The 21,556-nt window shown below is 35.3% G+C and overlaps 3 protein-coding genes across 3 annotated transcripts; 1 reads left to right on the forward strand and 2 right to left on the reverse strand.

Moving 5' to 3' along the window:
* Positions 1 to 442: 442 nt before the first annotated feature.
* Positions 443 to 8,098, reverse strand: LOC104250088 (disease resistance protein Roq1-like). The gene is made up of 3 exons (XM_009806639.2): positions 7,332 to 8,098; positions 1,107 to 2,208; positions 443 to 1,024 (listed from the first exon to the last, which is right to left on the reverse strand). The coding sequence occupies exons 1-3, from the start codon at positions 7,841 to 7,843 to the stop codon at positions 809 to 811; spliced, it is 1,830 nt and encodes a 609-aa protein (XP_009804941.1). The 5' UTR covers positions 7,844 to 8,098; the 3' UTR covers positions 443 to 808.
* A 1,108-nt stretch (positions 8,099 to 9,206) lies between these two features.
* LOC104250080 (NADH dehydrogenase [ubiquinone] 1 beta subcomplex subunit 3-B) lies at positions 9,207 to 12,688 on the reverse strand. Its single transcript, XM_009806627.2, has 2 exons — positions 12,331 to 12,688; positions 9,207 to 9,436 (listed from the first exon to the last, which is right to left on the reverse strand). Exon 1 carries the CDS (start codon positions 12,569 to 12,571, stop codon positions 12,356 to 12,358), a length of 216 nt encoding a protein of 71 aa, XP_009804929.1. The 5' UTR covers positions 12,572 to 12,688; the 3' UTR covers positions 9,207 to 9,436; positions 12,331 to 12,355.
* A 2,621-nt stretch (positions 12,689 to 15,309) lies between these two features.
* LOC104250071 (2-C-methyl-D-erythritol 4-phosphate cytidylyltransferase, chloroplastic) lies at positions 15,310 to 20,767 on the forward strand. The gene is made up of 11 exons (XM_009806616.2): positions 15,310 to 15,624; positions 15,737 to 15,811; positions 16,093 to 16,148; positions 16,565 to 16,644; positions 16,803 to 16,885; positions 17,659 to 17,736; positions 17,969 to 18,037; positions 18,813 to 18,881; positions 18,953 to 18,999; positions 20,346 to 20,436; positions 20,518 to 20,767. The coding sequence occupies exons 1-11, from the start codon at positions 15,403 to 15,405 to the stop codon at positions 20,575 to 20,577; spliced, it is 930 nt and encodes a 309-aa protein (XP_009804918.1). The 5' UTR covers positions 15,310 to 15,402; the 3' UTR covers positions 20,578 to 20,767.
* The last annotated feature ends 789 nt before the right edge of the window (positions 20,768 to 21,556 follow it).

Below are 21,556 nucleotides of genomic sequence, written 5' to 3' on the forward strand. Positions count from 1 at the left end.
TTCTGATACTTGTATTTCTTTGTCAATATTGGCATATTATTATTCCGACTCCATGTGAAGAGAAATTCTTGAAATCCCATTTTGTGGTGCTACAAGACGTTTGAAATAACAAGTCGAAATCCTCCTTAAAGCATTAAGTTTTAGCCCATCATTATTTCCCACTAAAAGGTAAAGATCCAGCTTTTATACCTCCTAATTGCTTGATGCAGAGTAAATAACCAAACACACTATATTCACTATGAATCAAGTCATGTAAAAGTTGGATATGGTTTTGAAGCTCAAAAGCACCATCACCAGAAGCTTATTTGCTATAAATATGAAAAATTACCCTTGAGAGTAAATAAAAAGGCAACTCATCTATATACGCGCGTCAAAACTATGATATTTCTTATTTGAACCCTGTAATTCAATTAGATATATCAAAGAGGAAAAACTCAAGACATTTGGAAACTAAAAATGAATTGGTTATAGGTTACATTTTTGGTTCCTTACAGTGAACTGTTTGCTAAAGCAAACTATGCAGCTAGCTAAAACGACCTTATGACTGTACAATGAGTTAATGAAACATACATTTACACCATAGCCCACCCAAAGCTGATAAAAAATAACAGTACTGGATGTACCTCTATAACTTACAAAAATTGTGCAACTAACAGAGTATGTAATGCTCAGATATTATCAGCTAATGATTCTGATTGAAACCTGACACTCACAACACTCGTGTATCTTCTAGCTCGACATGATTAAGTGATGCATTAGTGTTGGTTTTTCAAAGGGAGAGGAGGCATCTTCACAAGTACTTCTGTCATCATGGGAAGAATCTTTTGAGGCCACCAGATATGGGGAATGTCGAAAGAAGTCCTACAAAGCGCCTTTTCAACGAATTGCCTAGGTATGGCAGAATAGCTATTTCTGGAAAATCTTGATAATATGGTCTTTTTGCAACATTAGGACCAAGTGTTGGGACAAGACCATCTTCCGACGGATGTGCACTACGGAGGTCTCCTCCATTTGCATCAGTTTCCTGTTCCAGGAAAGTGTGTGAGAAACAAGTACGCTTTCAGAATCTACTAAGACAAGATAAATAGAAAATAGAAGATGCTTACATTGTTCTCTGTCAGGTAATTTGATAGACCCCATTGGTTCAACAATTTACACAATCTCTCAGGATCATCCGGTGATTCTCGACGAATAATTTCTTTCCCCATGTCCTGAATAAGTTGAGGCATCATCACCTTATTTTCGTCATCAATGCTGATGAGGGATCTGTCAATGAGGTTCTGAATTCCAACTGTAGGGTGAAAATCACAGTTCTCCAATATCTTGATAACATCATCTTTGTCCTTCCCAACAAAAGAAGCAGCAATAAGGAGGAACAACCTCTGGTCATGATCATCTAGAGAATTATAGCTTATCTCAAGATTCTTTTGAACTTTACTATGAGGGATTGCTTCCAATTTCTGTAATTTACTTCTCCATATTTCCATATCTCTCCCTGAAAGAAAAGAGCCCAAATCATAAAGGGCTAACGGAAGCCCACCGCAATGCTGTATTGCCTCTGTTGAAAGCACCTTGAACTCTTCTAAAGGGTGGTCTTGTGAAAAGGCATACCAACTGAAGAGCTTTAGGGACTCATCCTCCCCAAGTTCCTTAATCTTGAATAACATGTGCCTCTCATGCGCCTTCAATAATTTCTCACACCTTGTTGTTATGAGAATTTTACTCCCCGGATAAAACCAATCTCTTGTCCCAATAAGTGAATCTAAGACATCCAGCTGATCCACATCATCAAATACAACAAAAACCTTTTTGTTGCCAATAGCATCTTTCATTTTGACAATTCCTTCATCAGCATTGTATATCTTTTCCTTTCTGCCTTTCAAAATACTTTCAAAAATTTGTTTTTGCAAATAAACCTGACCATTTGGATGTTTCTCTGAGATATCTCTGACATTTGCAAGAAAGCAACTGCCATCAAATCTGTCATAGTTAGAGTTGTAAGCTACTTTAGCAACAGTAGTCTTTCCTATGCCACCAAGTCCACAGATCACCCCAATGCCAACTTCACTGGATTCATCCAGTAACCATGAGTTAATGTCCTTCACTCGAGACTCTAATCCAACTGTGTATGAAGGTACACTAAGTACTGTCCGATTCAATCTTTTGAGTATCTCCTTGATGATTTTTTGGATGAATTTTGCCTCGTGCCTACAGTGCAAATGTAAGAGACGAAAAATTCAGTAAAGCGCTGCAACTTGCCAAGTATTGGAGAACATACAAAAAGAGTTTGCTAATACTTCACATTTATGAGCAAGCATAACACTAGTGGGACAATCAGTCATATTAAGCATCAGTTAAATCAAATAACGGGGTTGTTGCCTAGGCAAAATTGAGAACTACGAAAATATGAAAATTTTGGGTTTTTGTTTTTTGCTTCTGGATGTACGAACCTTTAAAGCACCTTCTTAGTGCTAAATCAATAAATGAGCTATATTTACTTTACTTGTGTGCTGTGAAGAAATTTGACAATACTGTGGCACAACAAAGAAGGAAATGGACAACGAATAAAGAAACCAGTAGCACAGGAAATAGAGAACCAAGAAATATTATAGTGAACCATGTCCAGTTAGGAAAACGATGAAGTCAAGGACACGTTCAGCCTCATCATTACTGGAGTGTATCATACACAAATTTCCAAAAGAAACTGAGATATGAAGTGCGTCTACACTTAGTGCATGGAATGCTCAATACCATTTACACAAGTAATCTTTATTTTTATTTTTATTTTTAGGCAAAGGGCCAAATATATCCTTGTACTTTCGAAAATGGTCTAAGAATACCCCTCGTTATACTATTGGGTTATATATTCCCCTGCCGCCATACTTTGGAACAATAATACCCTTAAATTGAATGGAGTGTCACGTGGCAGCACCAGATTAAAATGACTCATTTATTTTTTTTTCCAACCCATTTAAATAAACACACCACCCGACCCAAATTTCAAATTAAGGGATCAGCTTTGTCTTCTCTCAATTCCTTCCAAACTCTGAAGTTAGTCAAAATGATGTTACTTTCAGCAATTGTACCTTCTGATATGCGACGATAATAACATTTTTTATATGTTGAATTTCTTTCATATAATGGGTGTTACACGTGTATCAAGTGACTAGTACATTAAACCTTGAGTGTTGACAAAGACAACTAGTCTATTGCAATAATCTTCCCCCTCCTCAACCACTTCCGAGAACTCAAAATAAATTAAAGTACCAAATAATTTGCCCTTAAACGTTATATTGCTTTTATGAAGCCAAAGTAAAGAAAAGATGTTACAAAAACAAAACAGAAAAGAAGAAAGGAAAGACAATGAAGGAATTAAATGATTAAACTTCAATAGAATAAGTTCTCCAGAGATGTGACTAAATCAGATGATAATCAAAGGAAATAACAATTGAGAGCTGTAAAATGGGGTTCAACTTCATAAATTTCTCTTCTAATTTTTCCCTTCTTTCTGTTTCAACGGAATGGATAAGGTAAAATGGGGTTCTTTTTTACGTCAGGTTGTATTTTAAGTGGGGTAAAATTTGGGTCGGTTGTGGGTTTCTTTTAAAGAGATCGGATAAAAAAAGAAATTGGTCGTTTTAATCTGGTGCTGACACGTGGCACTCCATCCAAAATAAGAATATTTTTGTTCCAAAGTATGATGGCAGGGGTATATATAACCCAATAGTATAACGACGGGTATTCTTAAACCATTTTCGAAAGTACAGGAGTATATTTGGCACTTTGCCATTTATTTTTTTAAGGAAAATATGGACCCTATGAATCGGGGTATGCATTTCCCATCTAGACAAGTATTCTTTCTTTTGTATCTTCAAATTTGTCTATTCAGGGCATTTTGTCTCCTTCCTTTGTATCCTTCATTTTCTTAAAGCAGATCATTTGACACTGATAACTTAACAAATAAATGAGAACACAACGAGTTGAAGAACTGGTGACTGATCATCATCATACTATATTAAAAGTGGGAAACTCATTTGTATAAAGTTGAATTATAAAATCGCCCATCAAAAGTTTGAATGATCTTTTTACCCTTCAATTGCTCATTCTTCTATAATATTTTTGTGCAAAAAAGTAAATATACATTTAAATAAATACTACTCTACCAGACTTACTCAACCACCATAATGTCTCTTGAATATATCAATTTAATGTATTGGTATGCTTTGGGACCTTCGGTGCTCTTTGTATTTCTAGGTAGAGTGAATTCATGGTGTTACTATTTTGTTCGTATTCCAATTGGAAATATGAAAGGTTAAGGTTGAAATATGTACCATTTTATAACAGCCAAAAGCAATAAATTCTTGGAAAGCAATATGCAATGAATCCTTGGGCTATCTCAAAATTCTTAAAATGTGATGAGGAAGAGGCGAATAGCAAGCCACTGCTTATGATTCCAGACCGAAAACTCAAAACCTCTCTCATATTGATGTTTTCATTCTTTATCATGCAATTTTATATGCATTTTTCGTTTTCCTTACATTCTGAGGTTTTCTCTTCTTTTTCTTTTCATATTCTTTGGGATAATTTAGTGTGTTAATTTATTTTGCAGCTTAACCTTGCTGACTAAATCAATGTTGCTTCTGTAAGATTATATCTGCAATTGCAAGTCTTCATCTCAGTCGTCGTCATCTAGAAGAAGGCTAAAATTTATTTCTTGGACTTTATGTGTGATTTCTCATGTTAGCTTGAGCATTATATTTTTTAACCTTTTTATTCAAAATAATTTTGACTCTTTTCTGACTTTTTATTTTCCATGGAAGACCAGGAAATATTAGATGATTGAGAAAGTAATCAAGACAAAAGCAAAAACGAAAGACACATAAAAAAAACTTGACTCGATCCCAATAGGTATATTGTATTCTTGGCCCTACAAATGGAGGCTATAAACATTTTTTTTTGTGCATCTTTTCCGGAAGGAGTTTGCTCTTTGTGTGCAGCATGGGTAGCATTCACTATAGATGGGGAAAACATGTAAAAACTGTAAACATTGAATTTCAAGTTCAACGTAATGACTTTGATGTAGTACGTTGCTGCAATTTTGGAAGATTATGTAGGTAAATGGCACTATTGGTGCATGATTTTGAACAAATTGAGGATGTATCAGATTTCGATGCCATATGTAAATTATTTAAGAGTATTAGAATAGCGAAACTGAGAATACTATTTGTGTGCATCTACAGGTTATATATAGTGTAGTACTGCTTTTTACTGCAACCATGGAAAGAGAAAAGTCCAGACTACTATTATGTGAAAGATACGTACAAAGAAAATATTTATGAGATGTGCACGAAACTTACTTTTTCTTACACTTCTATTTTTATTTTATAGCTAATATAATTGCTTTTAGAATAACTACAAATCTTCCTTTTTAAAAAAACTATACCTCACATATATGTTAATAAAGTTACTTGATAGAAGTAGATAATTGACATTGCACTATATTGTCTCACACACCATTGTAAGCAGATTAATTAGGGGGTAGTGTTTTTATGTTTCCGAAAATACTTATTTGCATGACATCTCCAAGTTGCTAATCCCAATCATTACATACTACAGAATTTGCTAACATCATGCATAGCACAAGTATAAAATGGTAATTCAAAATATGTTGTTTATATACTTTAGTTTATCTTTTATTATTCAGAACATGCTTTATATATGCGCTATGCATACATATTCTTTCCCTCAAATTGTGTGTAATTTATGGCATACATATTCTAATATTGTTTTAAAAATGATTAGTATGGGATACGCGTGCAACGCACGTGTTCAAAAACTAGTAAAGTTAAAAGCACATACGAGTCAGGAGCATTCACAGAATGAAAGAAGATTGTGTCAGAAGCAGGTAGTTATTGCTCCCTTAGAGCAAGGTTTAAATCCAAGAGTCCCTAGTTGACCAAGTCTTTTACTTCAACTAGGCAGAGAGAATCCTTACTAGCTTCTGACAAGCAGGAGAAGGAAGGAAGGTAAAAGAAAAGGAAAAAAACACAGATACATCCCTGCACACCATGAGTTCGATTTGGGTACCGCCATACCCCAATATGCAGGGCAGCACATCTATGGAAAAGAAGACCCAAAATCTAAGTGAAGATTTCACCAGCAATCTTCAGCATTAGAATGTGTTTGATGTCATTGCTACCAAAATCTAGAGGTGATAGTAATGGACAAAAAGTACAAGTCACTCTGACGTCTATAGGGAGTCCTTTTAAATCAAAAGAAATCTAATAGGGAAAGATCATTTAAATGCAGTGGTTCAAAGTTGTAAATATTGAAGAAAGATCAGTAATGAGACTTCTGTAATGGGATCCATATGAGTGACACTTAGTAGCATAAAAGAGGCCCTGGAACAACCCTGGTTTGTCTCTGAAGTGGATGGCCAGCAATGAATTCTGAGAAAAGGAAAAGGTATATATGAATTCTAGGAATCACTATCTTTTAGGTGAAACCCCATGAGGTTCAGTTACTAAGGGTTTATGCATAGCATTAACCATCTGGAATACTCAAACATGAGTTTCATACAAGTAGAATCCAACCTTATGGTAGTTTTTTATCATCTTTAGCGTTGAACTTTCTGTCTTTTGATTGATTTCATTCTTTCACATTAGACTTTAGGCCATCTTGGTTACACCTTTTGACTCAAATTTGCTTAGAGCTCAAACGACTATTTAAGGGTCTTTGGCATACTAAATCACTTCAACTTTCGGCAGCTCACAGTTAACTTTTCATGTTCATAGAGGAAGTTTCCTCCATATAAATTTTGCCCATTTAGCATTTCCAGAGTATCTTTTCCTGAAATCATCTTTCCAATAGATCATTTTGCAGGGCACATTAGGCAGTTTCACTTTGCAAGCACATTAAGATGTATGATAGTCAAATACATAGATATTGTAATTTTTGCAGCCCAAATCAAACTTACATCAAAACTTTCAAACAGATATGAGGTCTGATTCGATGACTAGAGCTCCAGCTGGTAGGATGGGGGTTTGAGTCACGTGGACTGTAAGTTCAAATACCGTTTATTCTATAAAAAAATTCCAATTTAAATAAATGAAATTAATCAGTAGATTATTGACTCCCTAAGCAAAACTTCAGCCAAGTTTCCCTAAGCAGAACAGAACCCTTTTTCTTTCACCAGTAACAATTGAAATTAACATAGCTTTCAAGCCTCAAGCCTAATCTAAAGACAGCATGAGGAAACGTCAATTACAAACACTGAAGAAAAAAGCGACCAGAACATTAGATAATTTAAAGAGAAAAAGAAAGAAACTAACCCGTCAACTTCTTTAGCTAAGCACATTCCTTCCAATTTAGCAACTTCTTTCAGAGCTGCTCTCCATTTGTCCATCTTCTCCATCCATACCTTTCTTTTTTCTCCAGTCTCCGCATTTCCTCTCTTTTCATGGTTCACAAAAGCTTCAGCAAAACTCCCAGTTTGGTTCTCAACATCCTCAGGGCTAACAGTGTAAAACACAGGCAAAACAGTATGACCCTCTTTCTTCCTCCGATCAACAATGTTGACTAGCTCATCAAGACACCATCTTGAGGAAGCGTAGTCTTTGGATAAAACAATTAGGGAAATCATGGATTCTCGAATACCCTTCTGGAGTTCAGATTCTATGTTTTCTCCTCTGCGGATTTCATCATCGTCTCGAAAAGTTCGTATTCCCGCGTTGATGAGAGCTGTGTAGAGATGATCAGTGAAGTTTTTTCGGGTGTCTTCACCTCTGAAGCTCAAGAAAACATGGAAAGAGTAACGGGTTAGTGTGGATTGTGGGGTTGCCATTGAAATTGGTCCAAGAAAATGATGACCCAACAGAGAGATTTTACGAAAGTGATAAGCTGTGCAGAGTCAAAGAGGATAATGACCCAATTGAGATTTTGATGATTTGTGTGTGTGCTAGTAAGAATGAAAACTAGAAGCTCAAGAGAAAATTCACTGGAGAGCAAAGTTTAGAGAGTTTTGAGGAGTTGAAGTCAATGGAAATGCCGTGTGAACTGTGAAGAGAAAATGGCGAGGTTTTGTTAACGCAAGGCAAATTGCGTGTTAAGGTAATTTTCTTTCCGGCTTCCTTTTCCCCTTGTAAAATATTCCTTAGCAAACGCCCTTTGTACAACAAAGCATACATCATAAGTATTACTTCCTTTTTTTTCATCTTGTAATTTTCGTTTTAAACCAAAGGATATCACCTTTTCGAACTGTAATATACTCTGCCATTTTTATTTTTTACGGCAGTCCTTTATTTTTTTATTTGCAAGTGAATTATTCGAGTTACCCCATTGTTCCCTTTGACAATTTGCGCATCAACTAGTGTTTACTTTTAAAGTTAGTTACCGAAAAAGTACTTTTTGGGGCTTAAAATCCTCTTCTTTTTTGGATTTTTATACGCGGAAACTACCAGCTATGTCCATTTATAAGTAGCTTATTACAAAAATTGGTCAATTCATAAAATATTACTAATATCAGCCAAGTATTACCAATATTATCCAATTAGCTATTTGTAGCCAAAAAGGGTCAAAATTTTAAGTGGGTGTTACTAGGATATATTGAGTAAATCTTAAGGAGCTTGAACCTCAATTTCGGATGATTTTGTGGAGTTTGGTTTGAATTGAAAATTTGAAGTAGAAGGTTAACATGGAAAAAAAAATCATTTGTGTATCACATATTGGATCAAATGTGTATCACATGTATATTCATGTATACCTGTGTATGAGATATATGTGTGTTACATGTTTGATACATGTATCGCAGAAGAATTTTTTCATCATCTTATTTGCTACCTCATCCATGAAATTTCCTTTCTGTCTTCCATCTAATTTTGTTGATCACGCTTAAAAATATTGAAGAAGAGCTTTGCGTGTGCTTTTTGGAGAGAAGGAACCTTATTTATTTGGATTTTCAATTTATATATGTGTTTGACTAGTTTTAGTAAGCCTACGTTTAATAACTAGAGGTTGGTAAGTTAGACTTATTTGAAAGATTTATGTAAAATTCCCTTTATAAATCTCTCAAAAACTCCGCAATGAATATAGCTTACTTTTGGACTGTCTACGCGTAGTAATATGAAGCTGTATCATCATAAAGTCAAGTAAATTGTAATGCATTAAGCTTTGTATGTAGAACTAATTAATGCTATGGAGAATGTCAATTGTGCAAAATCCAAGAAAGAAGGGGCGATAGCCCATCGAAACATAGAAATAAACCACAAAACAGAGGTAAACACATGGTAAAGTAAACCACTCATTAATCTTGTTACAAAACAAGCCTCAAATAATTTGAGGCTACAAGTCCATGTTTGTTAAATGTCTTATTGATATTACTGAGAAAAACGCGAGACTAAATTTTACTGTCATCCCTGTTCTTGCACCACCAATTCACCTGCACAATAACAAACTCGTATTCAGTTTTCAATTTGCCAAATCTGCTGCCAATTTACCAAATAGAACAATACTCATGGACAAGTATGAAGAGATGCAAAATATTTAACTTAGCAACGGTTGTGAACAATTTCATCTTGCTAAATATTGCTTGTCTTAAGCACTCATGGGGATAATTGGATATTGCTTAGAGCCAGGTTGTTCTCTCCTTTTTTTTTTTTGATTTGCACCGGGTGTCCTAGTCTCTTCGAGCCCCGACTAATCCCGGGGGTGCACAGCCCTCAGCAAGGAGTTTTTCCGCAAGTGCACCACGGTTAATTCAGGTTTTACCCGGTCCGATGGCCCTCATAAATTGTTTGCACCCAGTGGGTTTCAAACTTGAGACCTTGAAAGGGAGAAAACCCCAAGGCTCAAGTCAATTGCCACCAGGCCAACCTCAGGCCTGAGGGTTGTTCTCTCCTTTCCTATCTCCTGCCTCAAAAGAAGCTCCCTACCTAGCCGAACAAGTGGGAGCCTATCTGGAGACAGACATACTGGAAATCTCTCTTCCCTCCTCTCCGTAGTTCATAAAAAAGTTGACATAATTGACAAAGGCATGCACTTGCCATCACTAAATCCATTCCCCAATGGAGGAAAACAAATGACTTGCCATTGTACTCCTTTTCTCTAAATTCATAACAGAATTGAATGAAACAATGTTTAGGTGCCATTTGATTCACGGAAATCTTGCAGCAACTGAGATTGCAACCCAGCAAATCAACCACATTCAGAAATCATATAACATTTCCGTAACTCCTAAAAGCATTTAAGGTTTAGAGCTGGGTTAAGACTGAAAGATTTTCGTATGTTACCCCTTCCTCAGAATTAGCTTTCATTGATCATAATCATTAATTTGGCAAACAATGAAAACAAGGACTATTGGAGGAAAAACCTACACAGGAATATATATGGTTTTCCAATTCTTTACGGACAAAGATAGACTGAAGTCGAGTTACTAGCCTTTTAGAGAGTTCAACGTAATAGGTGAGATTACAATTTGCTTAAGTAAACGCCATAGGGTTGACAACAGTAAAGCAGACCATATAAACCGAGTATGATGCAATTAGAAAATATTATGAGCTAAGAATGTGAGTCTTTCAGTTTAAGAAGGTTCTATCATTAGGGAGATGATTCTATTTGAAAAAGCTAAGAATATTATGAGCACAGCATGAAATTAAGAACAAAAAGAGCTTATATAAACCGCGTACAATAAGTGCAATTAACCACAACAAATAGTGCGGGATAAAACACGAGGGGAAGTGCTATACACACTTTGATATAGACAATTTGGTAGGAGTGCTATAGGAGGACAGGATAGGAGGGTCTTTGAGAGCACTGCTATCTGCCCCGCATTTATCTGTCATGTACCGGAACAAGGTTATACAAGTAAGACAGATGATTGGAAGACTTTTATTTAAAAAAATAGTTCTGTCCAGATTTTTGTTATCTTGAATATACTAGAGGAATCATATGTCTAAACAGCTGGATGTGTGGCTGCTGAAGCTGTAATGAATCGGCCTTTTTCCTGATGAGAATACGCCTCAATGCACTAAAGGCTACATTTGTAGTGATGCTTCCACGCACACCACTAAATGTATTTCATGGTCTGTCATTGTAGTGAATGGTTACTAACCAAACACACTACTATTACTTATGATCAACAAACCACACTTGTCTCTCACGTATTGGCGCAATAAGATATAGAAGTTAGAATATAAATGCCCCTCTCATCTTGTTTTTATTAGTTTAATGTGTAAGATAAATGGGAGCGGAAAGTGCCAACAAGGCTAGACTCATAGTAAAGATAATTGTATGGACAAACAAAACTGTCCAGTAAGGCAGCAACATATTGTTCTGTTCCTAACTTAAGTAGATAACTAGCACAGGCAAAAAGAAGTCACTTTGTAGCCCATAACTAACAATTATTTCTTTCCACAAAACGAGCAGAACTAGGAGTACGACAAAAGGAGCAGGCATTCGTGACACGTGTTAAAATTATAACAAAAAACAAGGGAAGAAACTTGAGAGGACTCATAATCAATGCTAAATCGTCGAAAAGGCATGATTAAGTGTTGTGCTAGAGAGCAACGAAAAAACATAACACAAGTGGCTTGGCTAGAGAGCTCGAGGGAAGTAATAGCGGACATTGGTCAACACCTTTCACACATACACCAATCAAATCAAAAACACTAACAGAGGCATTTTTTCGTATAGGAAAAGACATCTCAATCTTTACGACACGGACATATCTAACCGCTTGAGCATATGTATAAGCCCATTTCATCAACCAAAAAAAAATGCCCCTTTGACCATATCAACTATGATTGCACAAGAAGAAAACTTCCAGCAGTTGGGGTGAGATAAAGGACAAATGAAAACCGGTGTGCCTAATGAAACAAATTCAGGACTTGGGATAGTTAATAATAAGATTTATACTAAAATTGGTGTTCCTGGTCTTTTTATTTTAAAGTGTGGATACAAAGAATAATAAGAACACAATTGGCATACCTAGAGTGCTTGAAAACAGTATTAGTGGACACTACCAAACCAAATTAATCAAGATCCTAGAGCACCACCAAAGACATTTCTTAGCATAGGAAAATACAATCCCAATTCATTACACCAGGAACGTATCTACTCACTTGAACATTTTTGCATCAATAAGACCTAATTCATCAAAATAAAATGAAAATGTGTTTCGATCAGTAGCATATCAAAGAGACCCATTTCATAAAAATCAAAACTTTCACAAACCCCACCTGTTTAAAGCATATCAAAACGGATTTCACAAACACAAACTTCAAACAGCTGGTTGAGGAAATAAAGGGAATGATAAAATCAGAAAATGAATCGTACCAAAAGAGACGATTGGGGATTCATCTCAGTGAGAGTGAGAAGCAGCGGCGGAAGAGGTGGAGTGAGAAGGGGCAGACATCTTGTTGTAGGCAAATTCGCCGACGCAGTAGATGGAGAATGCGACGACGGCGATGCCAAGGCCAGGGAAAGCGTGGCGGAACTGGTTGGTCAACATAGGATGCTTCCTCCACTCGTCCCTTCTCCTGAAGAACTCTCCCGTTGTTCCCAATGGTTTCCCCATTTCCCGATCTTTTGCTCTCTTGCTTGACTTCACCAATTTGATTGCTGAAAATGAAGTGGAGCGATGCCTTTGAGGACTTCCAAGATTGGTTTCTTGGGCTTGGGCCTTTATATGGGTGGGCACAGTTGGTGAAATTAAAAAATAGTCATATTTATAGTTGGTCGTTCAAAAATAGTTCAGTTTCAAAAGTAATCGATATTGACTTACTTTTCATGTAAAGATAAATTTGAGCGAAAATACTGTTCAAAGCCCGGAAAATACGCCAGTATATTATGCTGGAGTTCCAGCATAAGTATACTTGAACTCCAGCATATTATACTGGAGTTCCAGAATAAGTATGTTGGAACTCCAGCATAATATGATGGAGTTCCAGCATAAGTACACTAGAACTCCATCATAATATACTGGAGTTCCAGCAAGTATATCGGTCCAGCATAATATACTATAGTTTGGAGCACCGGTGCTCAGTTTCAAAAGTAATTGAAATTTAGCTACTTTTCATGTAAAGATAAATCTGAGCGAAAACATTGTTCAAAACCTGGAAAATACGCTAGTATATTATGTTGGAGTTCCAGCATAAGTATACTTGAACTCCAGCATATTATACTGGAGTTCCAGAAGCATAATATGATGGAACTCCAGCATAATATGATGGAGTTCCAGCATAAGTACATTAGAACTCCAGCATAATATACTGGAGTTCCAGCAAGTATATCGGTCCAGCATAATATACTGGAGTTTGGAGCACCAGTGCTCAGTTTCAAAAGTAATCGAAATTTAGCCACTTTTCATGTAAAGATAAATCTGAGCGAAAACACTGTTCAAAACATGGAAAATACGCCAGTATATTATGCTGGAGTTCCAGCATAAGTATACTTGAACTCCAACATATTATACTGGAGTTCCAGCATAAGTATACTAGAACTCCAGCATAATATACTGGAGTTCCAGCAAAGTATACCGGTCCAACATAATATGTTGGAGTTCATACACGGGTGCACCGAACTCCAGTATATTATGCTGGACCGATCTCTGTTGCAGCAAAATAGTGGATTTTTTATTGACTTGGTAAACGCTGGCTATTTTTGAATGACCAGTCCGAAAACTGGCTATATCGTGCTATTTTTACTAGTTGGTCCTTTTGCACAATTATGATTATTTAGGTAAAAATTGCACATTTTTTTAAAAAAACTTTTAACTTGTACCCATTTTTAAACAACTTCAGCCCCCTTTCTCCTCCTCCTTCTCCATCACCATCACCATCACCGAACTACAGAGAAAAAGGTCATTATCTCAATTATTGAATACTAGCGTCTAACCAGTGAAAGGCTTGACTTACTTCATCTTCATTGCTCCATTTTTCGCTACATGCTTCTCTATTTTTTTTGTACCCATTCAATTAGAATGGAATCACATAGATGTATTTGTCACAGAAATACACCGAGCATTATTATCACATTTTGTTTCTTATTGCACAACAATGAGTTGGAAACCTCAATTCCAAAAATTAAATTTTTGAGCATCAATTGCAGTGTTACTTGTAAGTAAGATTGACAAAGACGAAAGTGACACACAAATGCTTCGTAACGCTTGCTCATGTGTTCAACGATGACGTCGATAATGAAAATGGTGTTGCTGCCACAAGAACAATGTTGAAGTTCGTCAGTTACAAAACAAAAACTTCAGCTCTAGAGCTAAAGTTCGCCAGTTACAAACAAAAACTTCAGCTCTCTATAGCTGGAGTTCGCCAGTTACAAACAAAAACTTCAACTCTAGAGCTGAAGTTCGCTAGTTACAAAAACAAAAACTTCGCTAGTTACAAAACAAAAACTTCAGCTCTAAAGCTGAACTTCAGGCCCGACTACTAGAATGCTGAAGTTTTGCGTGATTGTCGTTGCTACTTTAGCCCCGTATGCTTAAGTTATGCGAAAAAGCGGGTACGTTTGCAATTTTTTTTTGCAAAGCGGGCACAAGTTAAAACGTGACATAAAAAGTTGGTATAGATGCAAATGCCCCCACAAAATGTTTAAATTTTAACCCCGTAAAATAAAACATGTGAAAAACAATAGGGCATTTTCATATACCCACATTTGGAGACACTATTGAAGTTATACTTGTATTGTACAAAATTTTACAAAGTGTACCATCTTCGGTGCAACTTCAGAAATCAAATCTAAATTTTTTTGATCTTTCAAATGCAATTTCAGAAATTTGCATCTTAATTAGTTTTCAAGCAACGTCAGAAATCAAAACTCAAGTTCATTCTATCTTTCAAATGCAATTTCAGAAATTTCTCGAAATATTTAGCATAAGAAAATTTTCCCTTTTTTTCAAAAAAAATTTACTTTTTTTCAAAATTAGCGTTCGTTTATAAAATTTCTAATTTTCACACTTGAAGATGCATTTTGAAAATTTTCAAAATTTTGAAAAATTTCAGAAAGCTATTTTTCAAAAAATTTCACTTAAATCACTCACAAAACTTCAAAAACAACCCAAAATTATATTCATGTCCAAACACAACTTTAAATTTCAAATCATTTTCACTTAAATTTTTTTTTAATCCTATTTTGTAATTTTACAATTCTAATGTCCAAACGCCTGCTTAATTATATACTAAAAAATCAGAGTGAGAAGAGAGAGAAAGAGAAATGAGAAGGAAAGGTATTCTTTGGCTAAAATGTTAGGTAAGTATCCCCAACTTATGTACTTTTTAGCACCCAAAAAAAAAAAAAACTTATGTACTTTTTGTCTTCATTCAATTGGAAGGGATCGCTCTATTTTACACCCTTTTAACTCTTCATTGGTTGAGCTGAGGTGTGAAGTACAACAATATGTCTACACTTCAATTTGGTGTCACCCTTTGTTCTTCATCTCCAATTTTCTTGCCAAGTCATTCTCTGACGCCCAGAAACGGTTTTCCCACTCCAAAAACCAACTCTTTAAAGAATCCTTCCCGCTTAGCTCATTGTACTTGCAGAACCTACAGTCATGGTGTCCCAAGAATGTCTCTTTTCAACATCACTTGCTCTGCCACCTCACCAAACCTAAACAAGGTTTGTTCTTTTTTAATAGTACTAATATACTCATAGTTTATTCTTCTATTTTTTAGTTAGAAAAGGGGGACAAAAGATTGGATTTTGAAATTTGGCATTTTTGAATTTGCAGAGCACAGATGTGGTGGTGGAGGAGAAAAGTGTTTCTGTGATTCTTCTTGCTGGAGGGAAGGGGAAAAGAATGGGCGTAAGTACTTATTCTGCAGTTTTATTTTTATGAGTTGAAGAGGGAAAGAACTTATCTTGTTGTTCCCATTACTTGCAATTATGTGGCTGTTTCAATTTTCCTGTCTTCATTACTTGTGTTGTTTAAGAGTTCAAAAGATTATTGCAGTTGATGTATTATTTGGCTAGAAACTATTCTCTTTTGAGCTCTTTGCATATTTGTATTCCCATATTTTCAGTATCTACAGTGATGAATATTCTTCTGGTGGATAATGCTTTTATTATTGTATTTTGTCCGAGTAGGCAAGCATGCCAAAGCAGTACCTACCACTTCTAGGCCAACCAATTGCGTTGTACAGGTAAACCAAAACTGGTCAACTTGATTCAATTATGATAAACCTGCCAAAACTAATTTCGCAGTGCTAGATATAACCTAGAGATTTCTGAAATTTATTGTGCGGTGAAAAATCCTAACGTTTGTCCATATTCACATGGGCAACTTAAATTGCTTTTAAGTTGTAACAAATATAGCAGCCTGGTCTAGTTAGTGATACCATAAAATCGGTAGCAATAGGCGGGACCTTTTAGCTTCAATTGGGCTGCTTTGACATAACCCGTGTGTGAAATTGTCCAAGTCATGACAGGTAAATAAGAAGAGAGATGGTGGATAGAATTTAACAGTATTGAGACCACAGTTTGGAGAGAATATTTCTGTATCTACTCAACCAGTTCACATGCTTGCCTTTGTGGGTGACAATTTGTTGGAATATTGCAGTTTCTTCACTTTCTCCAGGATGCCTCAGGTGAAAGAAATCATTGTTGTATGTGATCCTTCTTATCAAGACATTTTTGAAGGTATGAACTTCAAATGTCTAGTGTGAGTGTGCAGCCAAGAGAAAATTGTCCAAGAAAGCAATAACATGCACATAACTTTCTTATTCAGATTGCAATATCTATAGGCATTTTTGTAGATACTAAGATGATTGTATAAGAATTCTTCATTTATTTTATAGATGCCAAAGAGAATATCCAAGTCGAATTAAAATTTGCATTACCTGGGAAGGAAAGACAAGATTCTGTATACAGCGGACTTCAGGTACGTGCTATATGCTATCTCAGACGGTACTAAGTCTCATACTTCCAACTTTCGAAAGCAAAGTTGGTCATGTTTGATAACTTAATTTTTCCATCTTTTACCCATGGCCCCTTTTCAGCCTTTATTCTCCAGAATATGTAGTTAACCAAATTTTCAATTGTAATTCGCATGGTTGGCTATACTTAGTAGATCAACTTTTGGGAGGGAGTATTGAACTCATGTTCTGTAACTTGGCTTCTATAGCTGATTTCGTACAGAATAGTTCATGTATCAAAAGTTATTAGCTAGTTATCTGGTAATTCCTGTTTCAGTTGGTCTCGTCTGAGGTGCTAAAGAGTTTGGCTCTTAAGTGATCGGTCCTGGCTGTTCTGTGTTTGGCCTTAAGATTCTTTTCATGTTTCTAATCCAAATACGAGTTATCTGTTGATCTCATTCCAAATGCTATTGAAATGTTTGACTTTTTGGGAGAGAACAACAAGTGACCAAAAGCTTAAATTCAAGTTACCTTTTCCATTACATTTCATCGTTCTTTGTTGGTTTGGTTGTCAACATCTGATCTTGAGTCGTGTTGGTTCAGTTAATTCTCCGGTGAAAAGCTTTTGCATTCACTAAAGCTGATCTTGTGAAATATCTTCATCTTTATCATGTTCGGTTGTTCCACATATTGTTAAAACTATGTCGTTAGTATGCTATGCAGTAAGACAATGTAATTATCATGGTATTTCTCAGTAGTTATTGTGATTCTTAGAAGGTGATGATGTTTTGCATGTCAGGAAGTTGATTCAAACTCCAAACTTGTATGCATCCATGACTCTGCAAGACCTCTAGTATGGACTGAAGATGTAGAAAAGGTTTGATCACTGCATAAGCTCCTCTTCTTCCTCTATATTTTCTTTTGGCTTTGGCAAGAGCTTTCTGGTATTGTGGGTCGAACAGCATGAATTCTGCAGATATCCATCTTCTTTATCTTTAATTCTTCATCATAGAATTTGCTGATTGTTGAATTTTATATAGGTCATATGTATGTTTAAGATTCTGAAGGACTAATCTTCCTTTACTTATTTCAAAGAATCTTCTCTGCAGGTCCTGAAGGATGGTTGGCTGGTTGGGGCAGCAGTTCTCGGCGTTCCTGCTAAAGCAACAATCAAAGAGGTACGCCTTAATTATTATCAGTACCTTACTATATCTGATTGTATTAAAATATATAGCTGCAGGTGGCAGACCGTCTCATGTGAGAGAACGCAATGGTAGAAAATTGAAGCATGTTCTGAGTTTTATGTAGCTTTCTCTGTTAGCAGACATTCAAGCTGATAGCTGCCAGTTAGAAACTAATTGCTCTAGCCTTTTGCTGTGGAACTATTAGGATGACACATTACCTGTGCTTTTTTCATCTATATTAATTTGCATAATCTCCTTCAAATGTTTCAATTGCTTCTAAGTTGTAGCATGATACCGAGTCTCAATTTGGTCAAAATCTTTTCATTTTTATTATTGACTAGTATGCATTATCATTATTATCACTGTATGGTTATTCTGTTTGATATTTGTTTAATAAGAAGTATTTTAGGCTGTGCTGAAGTTGCCGTATAATATTATTTCTCCCTTAATTTCTCTTGTTAACAAAACTTAACTTCGGTGTAATAGTTCTACTAATCTTCTGGGCAGAGATCAAGTGTGTATTTATTCACTTATATGATATGATAAGTAAGAGTACATTCTATAAGACAGCAAATTTAAATGTAGCCCTCTACATCACTCCTCCCCGTATTTGATCTGAGTGGCATCAACGTAAAACTGCTGACAGGAATGTTGATTAAGCATCTAGTTTGAGTGCATTGACATTGCGCATAAGGTCTTCCTCTTTATATTATCTCGATTGAACTTGGTTTTGATGGATCTACTAATTTTGTTGTCATTTCTGGTGCAGGCGAACAGTGAGTCTTTCGTTGTGAAAACTCTTGACAGGAAAACACTTTGGGAAATGCAGACACCTCAGGTAGTAAACCTTTTTGTTTTAGAATTTCTTCTTCACCTGCAGAGACCGTTCAACAAATTTGTCTGGCACAGGTAATCAAGCCTGAGTTGCTTAAGAAGGGTTTCGAGCTTGTTAACAGGTAATATGTTTGAAACATTTTTGACGTTCAATATTCAACAAGCTCGTGTTTCCCACTTTATTAGAGTTATTAATGAAATTAAATGGTATAGGATGATGTCCAAATTTCTTCACCATGATTACACAGAGAAGCATAATTATATTGACGAAAAGCTTGAGAATGGCAAGCAGTTTGAAACATGTTTATACTTAGGTGGCATGAGATTACACCTTTCTTTTCTAGGTTAGAGATGGTAAGCCTGGGGTTGGAAACAAATTTGATCTCAAGACCTTCAAATCTTGGTTAGGGCCTTTGATACATGTTTCTTTAAGTGGATGTCATTTCTTCACCGCAGCATTACCTATTTGCTTATTGTGTCCTCAAAATCCTTATGATTTGCAAAGAAATAGAAATGTTGTAACATTACTTGATTAAATACTACATTTTTTTCTAAAGGCAAAATATATAATTTACCCCTGAACAAAGGACCGAACCCCTGTTACACAATTTTTGCGGACAAAAATCACCTTACACACTAATTTGAATGATATATGGATATGTCCCCCTCTCCCCCAGTTATGTTAATTTGGGAGGAAAGACTAAGGGGTCGTTTGGTAGGATGCATTAGATAAAATAATGCATGCATTAGCTTTGTGTATTAATAATACCTTGTTTGGTACACTTTTTGAACCTATGCATTAGTTATACTCCCTATTTGGTATTATCCTATTCATAACTAATACATAAGAAACCATGGTATTAACAATGCAATGAGTTTTAATGCATGCATTAGCTTAGTTAAAGACAAAATTGTCCTTCAAAATTTATGTTTGATTAAAATATACTATTATATTAAAGCAAGTTTGAAATAACCCAAGAAAGTGAAAAATAAAATTATATCCCTTGTAATAAATAAATACTTAGCATATTTTCTTTTTTTATAAATAAGTATTCAGTTCTATACTAAAATATTAGTAGACAAATCAAATATTTTTTTAAACCTTTTCCATATAAAAATAATCATCAACATATGTTTCTTTTAAAAAGATAAAGTGATGGACTGGTTATGAGGATATTTTTGTAAACAAACAATTCTTTTAGAAATTGTGCAATGCGTTAATACATCAAACTAAACAATGAATAAGAAATATGTGAGCATAACTAATGCAAGATAACTAATAGCAGCATTACTAATACACTATATTCAGCATTATTCTTATATATTCTACCAAATGACCCCTAATAGTTTCACATTATTCATCATTTTGACGAGGTGATAAGAATATTTGTCATAAACACAATTAAAAGGAGCTTAGCGGGTCCCTTGTTATTTGATTATTTATTTAATGTTTGATGTGGTGTTTTAGGGAAGGAGTTGAAGTAACAGATGATGTATCAATAGTGGAGTACCTGAAACATCCTGTATACATTACTGAAGGCTCTTACACTAACATAAAGGTAGCCAGTGGCTTAACCTCAAACATCATTTTCTTGTTGTGGATGTGAAATATGCCTTTGCCCTTATGATTTGCATTGCAGGTTACGACACCCGACGATTTGCTACTTGCGGAAAGAATATTGAACACTGAAGAATCTTAGAGTTTTTAGTTTTTTTTCTTCTTTTTTCAAACACAATATTTACCTGGAAATTTGTAATCTCCCATTCAATTCACTGTTTTTAGAAAGCTTTGCAAGTCTTGTGAAATTCATGGGAAAAGAAAGTATCATCTCCACAGATTTCAGCAACTTGGCAAAGCTGTGCAAATAATGAAAATTTATTAGAAAGTCACCAAGCTACGGGAAAAATATGTTTAGAGGAGAAAACGGCAAAATCCTATCTTCAAGTTGTTAACTTATGTATTGTTATCTTTATAAAAAGGGCCAAAACTGCCCCTAAAGTATAGGAATTGGTACAAAAATGTCCTCTGTCTACCTATTTGAATAAAAATGCCCCTACCGTTATTTTTTTGACTCAACACTACTCTTATTACTAACAGAAAATTCTAAAAAAGAAAGAAAAAAAAATTAATTAATATTCACGTGTCACCGTCTCATAGGCCTAATGTAAACTCTAAGCTAAATTATAATTAAACACTCTCTCTCTCTGCCATTTCATTTTAATGAGCATTTTTATGAGTGTATGTGTGCGATTGGAGGTGTTCATAAAAACCCGAGGAACCGAATCAAATCGAGGACCCTTTTTTCAATTTTCAGTTTTACTGCCCCCCCCCCCCCCCCCGAAGGAAATTTTTTTTAATTATATTTTCAGTTTTAATTTTTATTATTTATCGGTTTAAAGGCTCAAAATTTTACAAGTTCCAAAATTATGAGTTCGGAGGTTTATGTATTTGGAAGTTTACGGGTTTAGAAATTATAAAGTTTACGAGTTTGAAATTCCGCGGTTTTGAAAGTTTAGCGGTTCAAAAATTTATGAAATTTGTGGGTCCGGAAGGTTGTTGGTTTAAAAGTTTATGGCTTCATGTTTATTATATCTAAATTATTTATGAATACTCTTGAGAAGTCATTTTCCTTAATTTGCCTACCAAACACCGAAAAATGAATAAGATTACTACTTGTT

The sequence above is a fragment of the Nicotiana sylvestris genome, chromosome 1, assembly GCF_000393655.2.
Source record: "Nicotiana sylvestris chromosome 1, ASM39365v2, whole genome shotgun sequence".
In the NCBI taxonomy this organism is placed as follows: Eukaryota; Viridiplantae; Streptophyta; class Magnoliopsida; order Solanales; family Solanaceae; genus Nicotiana; species Nicotiana sylvestris.